This window comes from Rhinoraja longicauda, chromosome 12 (genome assembly GCF_053455715.1).
Source record: "Rhinoraja longicauda isolate Sanriku21f chromosome 12, sRhiLon1.1, whole genome shotgun sequence".
In the NCBI taxonomy this organism is placed as follows: Eukaryota; Metazoa; Chordata; class Chondrichthyes; order Rajiformes; family Arhynchobatidae; genus Rhinoraja; species Rhinoraja longicauda.
The window spans coordinates 40,028,433-40,045,579 of NC_135964.1; the positions used below are offsets into that span (position 1 = coordinate 40,028,433).

Genomic DNA, 17,147 nt, shown 5'->3' on the forward strand with positions numbered 1-17,147 from the left:
CACATACCAAAGACACTTGGTCGGCTTGGGCAAGTTGGACCGACGGGCCTATTTCCATGCTGTATGACTATGATTATATGACGTGTAGGTTGTAGGTTAATAGGCTTCTGTAAATTACCCCTATTTAGGATGCAAAAATGAGGTTAAACTAGTTTACAGGTAATCGTTGGTGAGTGCAGACTTGGAGGGCCGAAGAGCCTGTTTCCATAGTATCTCTAAACTAAACAAGAAGTATTCATTTAAGACTTTATCCCTCTTCTATGGTTCCTCCCACTGATACTCAAAGGGACCAATTCTTTCCCTAGTTAAAGGGAGACACAAAATGTTGGAATAACTCAGCGGGACAGGCAGCATCTCTGGAGAGAAGGAATGGGTGACGTTTCGGTCTGAAAAAGGGTTTCGGCCCGAATCGTCACCCATTCCTTCTCTCCGGATATGCTGCCTGTCCCGCTGAGTTACTCCAGCATTTTGTGTCTGCCTTTGATTTAAACCAGCATCTGCAGTTCTTTCCTACACATCTTTCCCTACTTCACCTCTGTATTGATTGACATTGTTTAGTCTTTTATATTATCAACCTCCATGTTGTACATGGTTTAGTTTTGAACAAATTGAAAGATTTCTATCAGTAATTTTCAATTACTATGTTTCAATTTATTTTTCTTAAAAATGCGCTCATAAATTGTGTGAATCTTGTGACTGTGATAAGTAATTGTATTGTGTAATATTGGTCCAGATTTTGACAGCATTTCTGCCTGGATCATTTCATAAGATGAGTGCCAGTCAGTTTCAGGACAGCTACACACATGTGGAAGTCCTGATCTCACTGGCAAAGCTTCAAGAGGACTTGCTGAGATTCCCCAGCAATTACATTTATGTTTACGCTGGAAAATCTGCTCTTGAATATTCTGCTGGGTTGGTCATGGTGCAGGAACCCATTCTTTAAATAAGGAATGAATTTGCAAATTTTAATTTTTATGGTGATTTTAATTTCAAAATTTTTAGGTTTTCGGATTTTCATTTTTTAATAATTTTGCAAGTCTTTGAATGTCATGGATATTTATAGGCATTGAAAAACTTTGATTATTTAATGTCATTCAAGCCCCCGTTGTTACTGAGGACTTTGTTCCCCAGCTGCGTCAGTCAGCAAGGTCGGCCATCTGAATTTAGACTATGGAGACTGGGAACGCAGATGTTGAACACGGCATGCTGGACTTGTGCAGCAAAAACCCTGACTTTCAACAAATTCTATAAAGAAGTGGCCTTAAGTCTAGTCTCCATTGGATTCTCTCTCTCGCCCACCCCCCATCCTGGCTTTTGTTCAGCTCCATAGCTCAAATATAGTTTTTAATATAGTTGCTCTTGTTTAAAATTAATTTACAAAAGCTCATGCAATGAAGCAGAATCTGGTCACTCTGCCAAATACTTTTATTATTGTTCAGAAAGAGAGTGAGCTTTGTATTTCCCCAGTGCATTGGTTTGCAGAATGTTATTGGCATTGCCTTTTACACCTGCATGGAGTAAGTTGGATTAAATGGAAGGCTGATCAGATTTTAAAAGTTTTCTTCCTTTAAATTAAAAGACTTGCTCAAATCTTGGTTGAACATGCCAAGCCAGACAATCAAATGACTACTTAGTTAGCATAAGCATCTAATTATCCTATAGTAATTCCTGCCATAGCTTTGATTGCAATGTAAAACTGTCTACTTCATTTTACATAGGGAGTTGATATTAGTGTGGAGTAAGCTGCAGCTGAAACTTGATGCATCCAAGCAACACTTTTTAGAGAAGTGTCATCACCTTTTATTAACTTCCAGAAATGTGAACCATATCTTCCTCTTTATCAGGGTTATTCAGAACGAGGTGAGTTGCCAGCTGCAATGTAAATAATTCCAATTGCATTACTTAGGATAGCTTTTCTCAAACTTGTGCATTTTGTTTCCAGTGAACAGGAGATGGTGTAGGTAATAAGTATCACAGACTTGACAAATCGCATGACAGTTGATTTCCTGTAGACTGGATTTTAGAGAATTAATGTTATGCTATATTATATAGAGCCCTATTTAGACCAGGTCCTGAATATATTGTTTGTTTTTTGGGTAGCACGGGAAGAATGTAAAGGGAAAGCAGCAAAAATGTACTGTTATGATTTAGTTTGAATTGAGATATTGCACAATTAACAAATACATTTCCTGGTATTTCTAAGTTTATAAGGTGTTTTAATTTGAGTTTAAGCTATTAGGGGAAACCATTCTTTTGTAGATTTTAAAATTTTGTGAAGTCAATTGGTAGTTTTAAATCTGGAGTTATTTTTTTTTCAGCTGCAAGTATTAAGAGATATGGGGCAAAGGTGAAATGTGGAATTACATCACAGATCAGGCATAATCTCATTGAATGACAGATCAGGCTTGAGGGTAAATAGCCTGTCCTTACTCGTATGACCCTGTTCATTTTAGAGATTTGTTTTGTAAGCAATTTTCCAGGGAGGCAAGAGAATTGCATTCACTGCGAAAGTGATAACATTCTTCGCCTTACCTGTTCACAATTATAACTTATTTTACCATAGTTACTATTTATACCTTGGATTTAAAAAAAATTCTAAACCTTTTATTTTTTTGAGCAAGTTTTGATTGCTAATGCTTGAGGCTTGTTTTTGAGGTATAAGTTGTTCAGAGGAAACTTCTGTCCTTGTTTGTGGAATTTTTGGCATTAATTTATTTTGGCATTAATTTATTTCATAAATGAAATGCGGGTATAACAATCATGTCACTCTTCTGCCATGCCATCTCTTCAAAAATGTATGTTCTTTCCAATAAACCGTTTAGCATTGTTCTTCGTTCCAATTGTTTGTACGGCGATGCAAATCAGTATATTGGAAGTTTAAGAAGAAATGTGTTTTGACTGCTTAATAATTTTACTTATTAAATTTGATTTGATTTTTCTGGTTTGTAATATGAAAACCCCAAAACTTTAAATATGTAATGTTTAAACATTGTAGGTTGGAACTGAAGGCTTGCAATTCTGCGTTGAACTCTGTGCCCGTGCTCTAAGGATGGATTACAAAGATGAACCAAATACAAAAACTTTAGTGTGCAAAACGCTGTCATACCTGCTGCCAAATGATTTGGATTTCTGTAGAGCATGCACTATCACAGTTTTTTTCTCCGAATATACCTTAGAATCTTTTCACGCTGTTGAAAATCTCTACAGTCAGCCAGATCAGCCATACACTGAAGACACCATCGCAGTTCCCAGTTTCCTTCGTTGTGAGCTGCTGCTTGTTTTAAAGAACACCTGGCCTTTTGATCCAGAATTTTGGGACTGGCGAATTTTGAAGAAAAACTGTCGTGCTCTAATGCGTGGCAAAGTGGCCTTAATCAAAGCTCGTGGAAAAAATGCATTTGTGAAGTTTGGAGACAACACATCAGCTAAGAGCAAAACGAATATCAAGACCAAGAAGAACCCTAACATGTTGCAACTCCGCACAAGCACACGGGCAGATGGCCACACTGCAGTGATGCATCATTGTGTGTTGTGTAAAAAGGAGTTCCTTGGTGGACATATTATGCGACACGCACAGGTTCATCAGCAAAAAGGTGCCTTCCCTTGTCTGATTTGTGCAAGGAAGTACAGACTGAAGGGACAAATGCTGAAGCATTTAAAGACTCACCTGAGGAAGATTCAAAAACATGAACTTGCTGCACACAAAAATACTGAATCTTCTACTGTTGCCAAGGACATACAGAAAACCTGTCCCCTCACAAATGGGATCCTTGATGCAAAAGTACCGACTGCTTCAGAATCCGAAACTGCAGGTGAACAGAGTTACTATAAAACGTTTACAGAAAATGAAGATTTTAAAGTTGATCTTCTAAGTGAGCCATGTAGTTCAGCTGGTCTGGATGGAGCACTGAATGAACATTTCAAAACTCAGGAAGATCCTAAAAAAGATGTAGTTCCTGCCACAGCCGCTGATAATGTTATAGGCGCTCAGCTGGTAAAAGAAGAATTTGGGCCAAATGCGGCTGTTGTTCCAACCAAAAAGAAAAGGAAGAGCTGTTTTCTTGATAAAAAAAATTCAATAGGTCACAGAAATAATGGAGCTCTATGCAAACAAAATCAGACAGAAGATGACGCTGTGTCAAAAGAACAAGCAGAAAATGACACGAGAAGTGGGGGTTCATTTAATTGTCCCTCTAATGGCTGTTCAAAGGTATTTACTAAGATCCATTTTCTGATTAAGCATGCACAGAAATTTCACTCCTCTGAGGAAAATGTACAAGATTACCTGATGGAGTGGTATAAAGGGAAGTGCCGTCATTGCCAAAGAAAATTCATTCACTCACAGCATTTAATTGACCACCTGAAAAGGCATGTATACCCTAAATTATTCTTCTGTTTACAATGTGGCTGTAGTCAGAGGTTTAAACGTGCTTCGGAACTTTTGAGCCACAGTGCGAGTCATGAAGCTTTTCAAGCACAGTGCAGCTTTGGTGACTGTGACGAGTTGTTTGACAGAGTTGATGTGCTTTATGAACATGAGGCACAACATTACTCAAGTACAAACCCTATCCGCTCCAGAGATTGGAACAAAAGAAAAAGTCAAACAAGCCAAGTACTAAACCATCAAGCAAGGACAAATGAAGATAAAAGACTAGAAAATGAACAGAGTGCTGTGGAATTTCCAGTCCCGTCGTGGAAATCACGAAAAGAGTTATCAGAACCAAAGACCTACCTTCACAGTATGGTTGGCAAGCAAAGTGGAAATCAAAATGGATTGGGCACACTTAATGATACTCCACATGCTTCCATCGAATCAGATGAAAACAAAATGATTATTGAATCAGAAAATATAAATTGTATTAATAATGAACAAATTGTAAATGGGCATAATCAACTGAAAGGGCCTTTGAGTAATTCAAATGCAGACACATTTTCCTCAGGTGATATGTCAAATGATGGCATTGGTGATTCAGATAAGACTAGTCTTTCAACTGATGATTCAAGATCAGAATCTGCGCCAGCTGTGCTGAATAATAGTGTTTCAAATGAAGCATTAAAGAAAGAAGATGCAGCGGTGTCACAGAATAGTGGCAGTCTGTCCCAGCAAAGTAAGACTCTTTCAGGTTTGCAGTCATCCTCTAATCAAGAACAGAATAGCAGCAGCAGCACCAGCAAGAGTAATAGCACCAGCAAGGGAGAACCTGAAAGCTGTGGCAAGCAGCGAAGTTACTATCGGCTTCAACCACCAAGCTACCTAGATGAAAGATATATCAGTATGCCAAAACGAAGGAAGTTAGCCAGCGACACAAACCAGTCTCCCGCTTCACAAGAGAATTCAGTTAATGAGAAAAATGATCGACACATATGTCGAAAATGTTTTGGGATCTTCAACAGCATCGAAGCATTGGAAGAACACAACTCTCAGAAAAATTGTAGACCGCTCTTTTTTACGGAGTCGGACAGCGATGAGGGTAAGTACCTGCTTAAAATTAAATTATCCATGGTACAAATGAATAATTCAGATAGTGCATTCCAGTGTATAAGAAAATAACTGCAGATGCTGGTACAAATCGATGTATTCACAAAATGCTGGAGTAACTCAGCAGGTCAGGCAGCATCTCGGGAGAGAAGGAATGGGTGACGTTTCGGGTCGAGACCCTTCTTCAGACTGCATTCCAGTGTATTTTGAAATGGACAGCACCACCACCGTTTAGGTTTTTGTAGGAAAGCAGTGAGGAAATAGCTAATTAAAATGAGCTTTAAGTGGGTTGAAAAGTTTGCTTAATACAGATTTGTACATGTAACAAGTCAAAGAATGTTCCAATGCACATGGCAGAACAATAAATCCAAAGCACACAGGAAACCATTATGCAGTTTCCATAAATCTTGCACAGAAACTTGTGCTGATATGAATTGCAGGGTTCATTTATCTAGAATGAAACACATGGGAGCACAAATACCATGGCCCATTTGCTCTTAGTGCTAGTGTGTTTGTTTTTTTGTTTGCTGCTGCCCTGTTCTTTTTCTCCTCTTTGACACCCCTCTTCCAATTTTTGGTGCATCTGCATTAACTGCAAATTAATTAAGCAAAATAGTGGTGCCATTTGAGTTTCTTAGAACCATTAACAGGTGTATTATGTGAATTCGTTTGCTAGTAGATTAACAGTAAATATTTAAAGGTGTATGTCATTTTTTAAACTGATTCCATTAATAACTATATGCTCAGAGTTACAACATAAAAAAAGCATGTTTGATACAGTACAGTGCCCTCCATAATGTTTGGGACAAAGACCCATCATTTATTTATTTTGCCTCGGTACTCCACAATTTGAGATTTGTAATAGAAAAAAATCACATGTTTAAAGTGCATATTGTCAGATTTTATTAAAGGGTATTTATATACATTTTGGTTTCACCCTGTAGAAATTACAGCTGTGTTTATACATAGTCCCCCCATTTCAGGGCACCATAATGTTTGGGACACATGACTTCACAGATGTTTGTAATTGCTCAGCTGTGTTTAAATGCCTCCTCAATGCAGGTATAGACAATAGACCATAGGAGCCTTCGAGCCAGCACCGCCATTCAATGTGATCATGGCTGATCATTCTCAATCAGTACCCCGTTCCTGCCTTCTCCCCATACCCCCTGACTCCGCTATCCTTAAGAGCTCTATCTAGCTCTCTCTTGAATGCATTCAGAGAATTGGCCTCCACTGCCTTCTGAGGCAGAGAATTCCACAGATTCACTACTCTTTTTCCTCATCTCAGTTCTAAATGGCCTACCACTTATTCTTAAACTGTCTCACTAGGGCCCTGTACAACTGCAGAAGGACCTCTTTGCTCCTATACTCAACTCCTCTTGTTATGAAGGCCAACATTCCATTGGCTTTCTTCACTGTACCTGCATGCTTCCTTTCAGTGACTGATGCACTAGGACACCCAGATCTCGTTGTACGTCCCCTTTTCCTAACTTGACACCATTCAGATAATACTCTGCCTTCCTATTCTTACCACCAAAGTGGATAACCTCACACTTATCCACATTAAACTGCATCTGCCATGTATCCGCCCACTCACACAACCTGTCCAAGTCACCCTGCAACCTCATAGCATCTTCCTCACAGTTCACACTACCACCCAGCTTTGTATCATCTGCAAATTTGCTAATGGTACTTTTAATCCCTTCATCCAAGTCATTAATGTATATTGTAAATAGCTGCGGTCCCAGCACCGAGCCTTGCGGTACCCCACTAGTTACTGCTTACCATTCCGAAAGGGACCCATTTATCCCCACTCTTTGCTTTCTGTCTGTCAACCAATTTTCTATCCATGTCAGTACCCTACCTCCAATACCATGTGCTTCAATTTTTCCTACTAATCTCCTATGTAGAACCTTGTCAAAGGCTTTCTGAAAGTCAAGGTACACCACATCCACCGGCTTTCCCCTGTCAATTGTCCTAGTTACATCCTCAAAGAATTCCAGAAGATTAGTCAAGCATGATTTCCCCTTCGTAAATCCATGCTGACTCGGAACAATTCTGTTACTACTATCCAAATGCTCCGCAATTTCGTCTTTTATAATTGACTCCAGCATCTTCCCCACCACTGATGTCAGATTAACTGGTCTATAATTTCCTGTTTTCTCTCTCCCTCCTTTCTTAAAAAGTGGGACAACATTAGCTACCCTCCAATCCACAGGAACTGATCCTGAATCTATAGAACATTGGAAAATGATCACCAATGCGTCCACAATTTCTAGCGCCACCTCCTTAAGTACTCTGGGATGCAGACCATCAGGCCCTGTGGATTTATCAGCCATCAGTCCCATCAGTCTACCCAACACCATTTCCTGCCTAATGTAGATTTCCTTCAGTTCCTCCGTCACCCAAGGATCTCTGGCCACTAGAAATCTGGGAGATTGCTTGTATCTTCCTTAGTGAAGACAGATCCAAAGTACCGGTTCAACTCGTCTGCCATTTCCTTGTTCCCCATAATAAATTCCCCCGCTTCTGTCTTCAAGGGACCCACATTTGCCTTGACTATTTTTTTCCTCTTTACATACCTAAAAAAGCTTTTACTATCCTCCTTTATATTATTGGCTAGTTTACCCTCGTACCTCATTTTTTCTCCCCGTATTGCCTTCTTAGTCATCTTCTGTTGCTCTTTAAAAGAGTCCCAATCTTCTTTGCTTTGTTGTACTTCTTCTCTTTTATTTTTATGCTGTCCTTGACGTCCCTTGTCAGCCACGGGTGCCTCTTACTCCCCTTGGAATCTTTCCTCCTCTTTGGGATAAATTGATCCTGCAACTTCTGCATTATTCCCAGGAATACCTGCCATTGCTGTTCCACCGTCTTCCCTGCTAGGGCCTCCTTCCAGTCGATTCTGGCCAGCTCCTGCCTCATGCCTCTGTAATCCCCTTTGCTATACTGTAATACTGACACTTCCGATTTTCCCTTCTCCCTCTCAATTTGTAGAGTAAAACTTATCATATTGTGATCACTGCATCCTAATGGCTCTTTTATCTCGAGTCCCCTTATCAGATCAGGTTCATTACACAACACTAAATCCAGAATTGCCTTCTCCCTAGTAGGCTCCAGTACAAGTTGTTCTAAGAATCCATCTCGGAGACACTCCACAAACTCTCTTTCCTGGGGTCCATTACCAACCTGATTTTCCCAGTCTACCTGCATGTTGAAATCTCCCATAACCACCGTAGCATTACATTTACGACATGCCAATTTTAGCTCCTGATTCAACTTGCACCCTATGTCGAGGCTACTGTTTGGGGGCCTGTAGATAACTCCCATTAGGGTCTTTTTACCCTTAAAAATCCTCATTTCTATCCATACTGATTCTACATCTCCTGAGTCTATGTCACCCCTTGCAAGGGAGTGAATATCATTCCTCACCAACAGAGCGACCTCTGCCCACCTGTCTGTCTTTTCTATATGTTGTGTACCCCTGAATATTCAGTTCCCAGCCCTGGTTCTCTTGTAGCCATGTCTCAGTGATTCCCACAACATCAAACTTGCCAATGTCTAACTGAGCCTCAAGCTCATCCACTTGATTTCTTATACTTCGCGCATTTAAATACAACACTTTAATTTCGGTATTCACCTCCCCTCTCCCACCGGTCACAATTGGCCCTGAGAGTATAAGAGAGTTCTAAGTGCATAGTCTTTCCTCCAGTCTTTCCATCTTTTCTAAGAGCATTTTATAGGAAAGCATATAGCTGCTGGCTAAACGATGACAGCCTTTGAATAACTTTTCATACTAATTAACAATTAATTTGCACAGGAAATTCCTGGTACCTTGCTAGAATATGAGGAAATTTACAGAGATATTGAACTATTACAACTGACCAAATAAGTATAGTTCTACTTCAAGTAGATTACTGTATATATGCACAATAAGATTTATGTCAAGGAATGTACATGAATAACTGGTCTTTTTCTGCCCTTCAGGTGACTAAGACCGTGCGAGAAAATGGCCATTTCAACATAACAAATAACAGTCAAACAAGGGAATCACTTTACAGAGTTCATCTCCACTTAATCCAAGTGCCATGCAAGGACAGAAAGGGTCAAAGGAGACAAAATAGTAAACATCTATCTTTGAGACGAACACCAAAATTAAAAAGCGTTAGCACTTATTCAGGAAGTGCTCTTGCACTGAAGAGCCTTGAAATATGGAGAAAAATCTGATGCCTTCTAGAAATGGACGTGAGGTGCAAACCTTTGTTTTGCCACCTCAGATTGGAAAATCTTATGTTTATTTTTGTGTTGGGCCAACAATTTAACGGCACAATAGAGAAGCACCTGAAGATTTGCATGGGCCAAATTTAGTTGGGGCTGCGGATCTTGCCATGGTTAACTAAACTTTTTAGTGCACTTTTTGGCTCAAATGTAAATGCCTGGATGTAATTTGGGCTGATATCAAGGTATCTAAAATAATGACTGAATCAACTCATCTCTATTATCTCTATCATGGATGGTTAAGGAATGGGAAAGAAAGAGAAGGAAAGGTGACTAATATTTTATCAAGAGAAAAAAGATAGAAAAGGAAAGAAAGTAAAATTATTTTCTTTAGCCCTTTTTTAAAAAGAATATTACTTCATAGGAATGAGAATTGATGGTTTAAAGTTTTCTCTTTCTGGGATAGTGAGATTCATTGGCACCACATTAACTCTAATCATGGGATTAAAAGACTCTGCTCCTAACTATGAGCTCAAACATATTGCAGTAAGCTTTGGGGCTTTTAGTACACAAATCCAACAATTTCTTGATAATGGAAGGATAAGATGCCTTTTGTGGAGACAAGCAGTGGAGCAATGTAGATTGACCAGCAGGTTCTGGAGACTCAGTGTATAATGTATCCCTTCCTCCTCTAAATCTGCTGGGCATTTTGTGAAATAAGCTACACTCTGCATCATGAACAATATCTATTCAGGTAGATTTGGCCCTACTTAGATACCTTTTGAGCACAATTGCAGCACCCCCAAGTTGATTACCTTAAAGATGCTTATAATAGCTGAAGATGATTGCTCAGAAGCAAAATTACATATGTGGCTAATTGTCTTCCAGAATAACTGAAGAAATAAGAGATGAACACAAGGTTCAAATTTGACTAGTTTAACACATAGATTTCTTTTTTCTGATGCAATATCTTCTGTTGTAATGCAGTGAAGACATAAAATGAATGTATGTATTACTGTTGTTAAGCCTATCCTATCAGTTATAAAACACTGGACGTTGACTCCTTGCTTGTCTACATTAGATTTTAAAGTTAGTTTAATAAGTTGGTAAGTACAATATTCACATCAATATGACATGCAGAATTCATAGCTTCTGAAGAAATGTATGAGAATTTTTATTTACCTCAAGCGTGTTAAACATTATCCGAATCCACTAAAAATATCCCTTGAAGCTTGTCAATTCTGAACGTTTTGTTCATCTTCATAAACTTCCAAAGTGGAAATAGTTATTTGCAAATCAAATAGATTAAAGGATTAAATTATAAACATTCCCATGATTATATTTATTTCTAAATCTGAAAATGGAAAAAAATAACAACAATCACCTATTGAAATTTAAAACTTATCTTGATGTTTGGAACGAACAGTGAAAACCTATCATGTAACAACTGTGAAAATGATCTAGGACTGAAAGATTGACTGCTGCAATGCTAAGGGTGTTTGGATTCAGTGCATTACGATTTACAAAACAGAAGCAATAAAGCCACATTCAAGGTACTATTGAAAAATTAAGTCAATTTATAGAAAAGTGACTTATCGGGCAAACATGCCTTCAGCTCAGATGCCTTATTTTGAGTGCAGGGATCATGGCTGGCAAAGAGTACAGGGGTTTATTTTAAACTATCTTATGGAAATAATGCAAACAAAAATGATTTTCTATGATAACTTGGAGTCTGCAAATCCAACATAGGATTTGAAGGTAGATCACCTCCGACTGATGGATCCAAGTCATTCTTCAGTGCTGGCTTTTTCACTAATATGCATTTGGGATATAAATAAGCTATATTTCAGGTGTAAAGGTAAATACACTAAACCCTCTAATGTTGAAGACGTCATCCTTTTTAGAATATTGCTTAGTTATTTGTCCCATCAAAAAAATTACCATTGTCTTACAGATAGTGAAGATGGTTGTGAACGATTGCAGCAGGATCTGGATCGATTGGTCAGGTGGGCGGAGGAATGGTTGATGGAATTTAATACAGAGAACTGTGAGGCATTGCATTTTGGGATGTCGAACAAGGGCAGGACCTACACAGTAAATGGTAGGCCCCTGGGTGGTGGTGTAGAGCAGATGGATCTAGGAGTACAGGTGCATGGTTCCTTGAAGGTCGAGTCACAGGTAGATAAGGTGGCCAAAAAAGCTTTTGGTACTTTAGCCTTCATCAGTCAGAGTATAGAAGTTGGGAGGTCATGTTGCAGTTATACAAGACGTTGGTGAGATCGCATTTAGAATATTGTGTTCAATTCTGGGCACCATGTTTTTACAAAGATATTGTCAAGCTTGAAAGGGTTCAGAAAAGATTTACGAGGATGTTGCCAGGACTAGAGGGTGTGAGCTATAGGGAGAGGTTAAATAGGCTGGGTCTCTATTCGATGGAGCGCAGGAGGATGAGGGGAGATCTTATAGAGGTATACAAAATCATGAGAGGAATAGATCAGGTAGATGCACAGTCTTTTACCTAGAGTAGGGGGATCGAGGACCAGAGGACATAGGTTCAAAGTGAAGGGGAAAACATTTAATAGGAATCCGAGGGGTAACTTTTTCACACAGAGGGTGGTGGGTGTATGGAACAAGCTGCCAAAGGAGGTAGTTGAAGCTGGGACTATCCCATGTTTAAGAAACAGTTGGACAGGTACATGGGTAGGAGAGGTTTGGAGGGTTATGGACCAAGCGCAGGCAGGTGGGACTAGGGTAGCTGGGACATTGTTGGCTGGTGTGGGCGAGTTGGCCCGAAGGGTCTGTTTCCACACTCTATCATTCTATGACTCTATCTAAGACTTAAAACATTGCAGATGCAGCACAAAATGATGAAATATTAGTACTCTGCTTTGACTCAGCGAAGATCAACATCAGGACCAAGATCAGCCTCTGTTGATTACAACCTATTACTGAAGCTGGTGCTGCATGGCAATAGAGAAAATTATCACTTCTGCACATTTAGAACTGAAAAATAACATACTTCTCACCGTATATTTTGCAAGCAGTATGCACATAGTATTTGGAAAGATGACTACCACAATGATGGTCTCAGTATGCACTTTTTACAAAAAGCATTATTCAATGCAAAAATATACAATATAGTGCAATGTTATTTTCCATTAGCTTCTTGGGATGAAAAATGGCAGTCAACATTTATAGTTTGTTTTGCATTCATCTTGAACAGCTGATAAACTACATGCAGTCCAGCTAGGTTTTAAAGACTGATTTGTTCTTTGTATTACAATACAATATATAATGGTGCACCATATATCACATTGACCAATATTCTCCAGTCAACATTTTTGGATCCACACTAAAATAATTTAAAATGAAAATCGGGGCTGAATGAAGTCATTTTGCAATGCTCCAAACAAAGAATCTTTATCTTTACCTATGTAAAGGAAATGGAATCATGTTAGTGATAACCTAGAGAATTAATTTCTGTTGATTGCTAGGCAGGAATAGTAATTTATTTAATCTGGTAATTGTCTGAAGTAATAATGAAAATGCAGTGAGAAATATGCCAGATATAAATGAATCAGAAAAAAAGTTGAGCTGTTTTGAGGTTGTAGCAATTTATGGTAGGACCCTTTGCCATTAAATTCTAACTCCTAAATGTGCAGGCATTTAAAAAAAAATCAGCTAAGTGGTCAGAGTTGAAATTTTATATTCAGATCTTTTCTTATAGAATTGAGTACACTTGTCTATTTTTTATCATGTGCACTAAACAATGCTGGAATTTTTTTTCTATTGATAGTTTCCAGTGAATATGGAAATTGATTATGTCTTGGAGGAGGTGGTTGTAAAATTTGTAGAGAAGCAAAATGTAAATTCCTGATGAGCATTACATCAGAATATGATTTATCCATTCAGTTACTGTTGTGCCTGTAATAAAATAATATACAACTACTGTTTTAAGTAGGGAATTGTACATTTGAAAATATTTTTTACAGTTTCTACGACTTGGTTTATTATTTTTCAATTTAAATCTCCTTGTAAGTAGATTAAATTATGAACAGGTAGTCTTTTAAAAAAAAATTAAGATGGATTACGAGGAGATGGAAATTGCTTGCAAGAAAATAATTGCCGATCATAATAAATTGCTCTACTGTCCATTGTGGAAGTTTTGTCCTTCATTGGCACTTTGGAGTACAGTTGAAAATCCTCAGGTCATTTTCTGGGATTTTCCATCACAGCATTATTTTCCCTCTTATGATTTAAGAGTAAGCCTATAAAGAATTATTTCTTTATCGCAAAAAGGCACTGACAACTAAGGGAGGAAAGCCTTATATGGTATCAATGTTTTCTTATATTTGTAAATTGATATTGGAAAAGGTTTCCACACAAGATTAAATACACTTTTGAAATGATAACTTTTGCACTTTTCTCTTAATTATTTGTATTGGGGCTATTTAAAATTTAATTATTTCTGGATTAGCAAGTTCTACATTTTGTGCTTCCTTGTTGAACATTTGTACATTATTCTACTTTTGTGCTTGTTAATACAAAGCTCGAGCTGAGCCATAATTGAACTGCAGTCATTCTGGTGTATAGGACCTCAAATTTAATTGTGATGCAGTTCTGAAAACATGATTTTAAAAAAAGGGTTTCTTTTGTATTTTGCCTGAATTTATTGATTAAAAGTCACTGTTGTCTCTATTTGTAGTTTTTTTTTCTCCCCCGTTTTCACTGCAAAATTAATGCAAGTCAACATATGGTAACTTGTATTCTGCTTTGTGATGATGATTATGGGAGGCTTGATATAAACGTGTTCTCCCTACATTGAGTCTTGTAACCTAAAGAGAGTAGTGGTTTGGTGGTTGTTAAAGCCTCTTCTATCTATATGTAACTGACAGACATGGATAGGATAGGTTTTGAGGGATATGGGCCCAACACAGGCAGGTGGAACTAATGTAGATAGGGTATGTTGGTTGGTGTGGACAAGATGGGGTGAAGGGCCTGCTTCCATGCTATAGGACTTTGACACAAGCATGAGCATCTAAACTAATTCTTCCGATCTGGTTGTAAACAGGGTAAGGTGGAGAATTAATTACTTGGAATAATGGACAATGTTATTTTGTTCTTTGGCTTTAATATTAATTTCCACTACTTGAATTTTGTACTATGACCGTGAGCCATCCTGCTGTTGTGCAATTGTGTTGTGTATTTTACCATTCCTGTATACACACTGCTTACTGTGACCTTCGGGTGCACAAATAATTTCATTGCACTCGTGTTTATGACAAACTAATGTAATCTAGAAGATAAGTCAAATGCAATGTGCAAGACTGCATTTTGTACACCCATACAAGTGATAGTGAATGAGAAAAATTCCAATCAGGTCACTGTTACAGACAGAAGTGTTCATCGCACCATGTTCAGTAGTATTAATTTCAAGGTGACATTTAAATTGCTCCCACTAATTTAAGTGTCAACTATGCAGCAAACACTGTTTCCAGAGACACCATTAGAAATTGTTTCAATTAAGCTGGCAATCTCAGTCAATTATTTTTTTCTTTTGGCAACTACGTCTGTTTAACACCAAACAGAATTTAGTAGCTTGGGTGGTTCGGATGGGTTGGAGAGAAACTATGCTGTAATAGGGTTCATTGTATAGAAAGTCATGCAATGGAAACAGGCCCTTTGGCACAACTCATTCAGGCTGACCAAGATGCTCAATCTCAGCTTGTTGCATATGCCCTACATCCCTCTAAACTTTTCCTTTGTATACTTTACTTGCAGGGTACAGAGGGATATGGATCATGCGTAGGCAGGTGGCATTATGTTAGGGACAAACATTGTGAGCCATAGAGCTTGTTCATATGCTGTACTGTTCCATGTTAATTTTAGCCTGAGATATGTAATGAGTTTTTTTACAAAAGCAGGAATGTCTTAAACCCTTAGTTGCTGCAAACCACAGCAGTCTTCTTTCTAACTACATGAGGGAATGATATGTATAAGACAATAACTGCAGATGCTGGTACAAATCGATTTATTCACAAAATGCTGGAGTAACTCAGCGGGTCAGGCAGCATCTCGGGAGAGAAGGAATGGGTGACGTTTCGGGTCGAGACCCTTCTGAATGACATCTTTCTAAACTTCATCACTTCTGTAACTTTTCAATTCCTGCCAGATCCATGGTATTCATACTTGTGCTGCATCAGTCCTCACTGCTTTGACACCAACTCTAACTTGCTATCAAAATATCTTTCTGCTAAGCCCCCTTCTCAATTCTCTGAGACTAGTGCATAGGAACAATTATCAATGGCAAAGATACCAATCATTTGTTCTATATCACCACCTATATCTCTTGCTTCACTTTCCCCTGACTCAGTCTGAAGGGCCTCGACTTGAAATGTCACCTATTCCTTTTTCTCCAGAGATGCTGCCTGACCTGCTGAGTTACTCCAGCTTTTTGTGTCTATCTTCGGTTTATACCATCATTATTCCTCCCTGCACAATACAAAATATCTTATTGAAGAAAGCAGAGACAAGGTCGAGAACGAGTTCTTTCATCTTAAATAATGCACTTTTAATTCACCAGAGGAAAAAAAAAACAATATTTCAGATTTCTCTTTAATGACACTCAATTTAAGGTGTAGAAAAACTATTTAGAGTACATCTCTTGCAATCACTGAACAGGAATTCTGAAATAAAATCAATTTCAGGATAATTGAAAGAATGTAAATACTCATTAACCTATAATTTCTCCCATGCTTTCATTTAAGATCTTGACTAATACCACTCCAAGAGGGGGAAAATGAAACAAATTACAAATATCTTATTCTATTTCCTGATGTAATAGTGATTTTGTAAACAGTCCTTAAATAAGAAATACAATGGCATTCAAATTCTGGAGATTATGTAAGAGTCTAGACAATGCTATGATATATTTTAAAAAGTGCTAGGTCAGAAATTAAGTGTTTCTATTTCAAACAGATTAGATTGGCTAAGTATGTAACAGTGCATATATATTTAGAGTAGATTAGACTATTCAGGCAGGAATTTAAGTTCCATGGCCACCTCTCATCCGTCTTTAGAATTTGTTGACCAGTCATATGGAAGGTAAATAAGTTTGACGTTTCCAAGGGCCAGGAGTTCTTTCAGTGCTGTCTTCTTTGGTGAATCCCGCAGGCGCTCAAACACCCATTTCAGCAACTATATGGGAGAACAAGTTAATTTAAATAAGTCTTTTACAGTGAATATTTTTTAAAGTGTTCAATTTTTATAAAGGCTGGTCATCTGCTGGCAGTCTGAACTACTTTAGTTTCTCTGATGATCCCCAATCACTGCCCGAAGTGACGAAGTATCTTCATCACGTTTTAGTTACCACTTTGACAGCTACAAGATTAACGGTCAGGAACCGAGACAGGGGGTTTAGTTTTCCTGCTGATCACGTTGGGCAAACTGT

General features: G+C 38.3%; 2 protein-coding genes across 2 annotated transcripts in view; one reads left to right on the forward strand and one right to left on the reverse strand.

The window, feature by feature from the left end:
- The window catches only part of LOC144598953 (zinc finger protein 654-like), a 59,150-nt gene extending 44,794 nt beyond the window's left edge, over positions 1 to 14,356 (forward strand). The window contains exons 7-9 of the mRNA XM_078409602.1: positions 1,719 to 1,860; positions 2,996 to 5,471; positions 9,467 to 14,356. Of these exons, the coding sequence (XP_078265728.1) occupies positions 1,719 to 1,860; positions 2,996 to 5,471; positions 9,467 to 9,474 (2,626 nt within the window). The 3' untranslated portion in view covers positions 9,475 to 14,356. The remainder of the gene's footprint in view (positions 1 to 1,718; positions 1,861 to 2,995; positions 5,472 to 9,466) is intronic.
- A 1,899-nt stretch (positions 14,357 to 16,255) lies between these two features.
- The window catches only part of LOC144598569 (uncharacterized), a 35,760-nt gene continuing 34,868 nt past the window's right edge, over positions 16,256 to 17,147 (reverse strand). Inside the window, exon 11 of the mRNA XM_078408749.1 lies at positions 16,256 to 16,894. Coding sequence (XP_078264875.1) covers positions 16,763 to 16,894 — 132 coding nt within the window. The 3' untranslated portion in view covers positions 16,256 to 16,762. The remainder of the gene's footprint in view (positions 16,895 to 17,147) is intronic.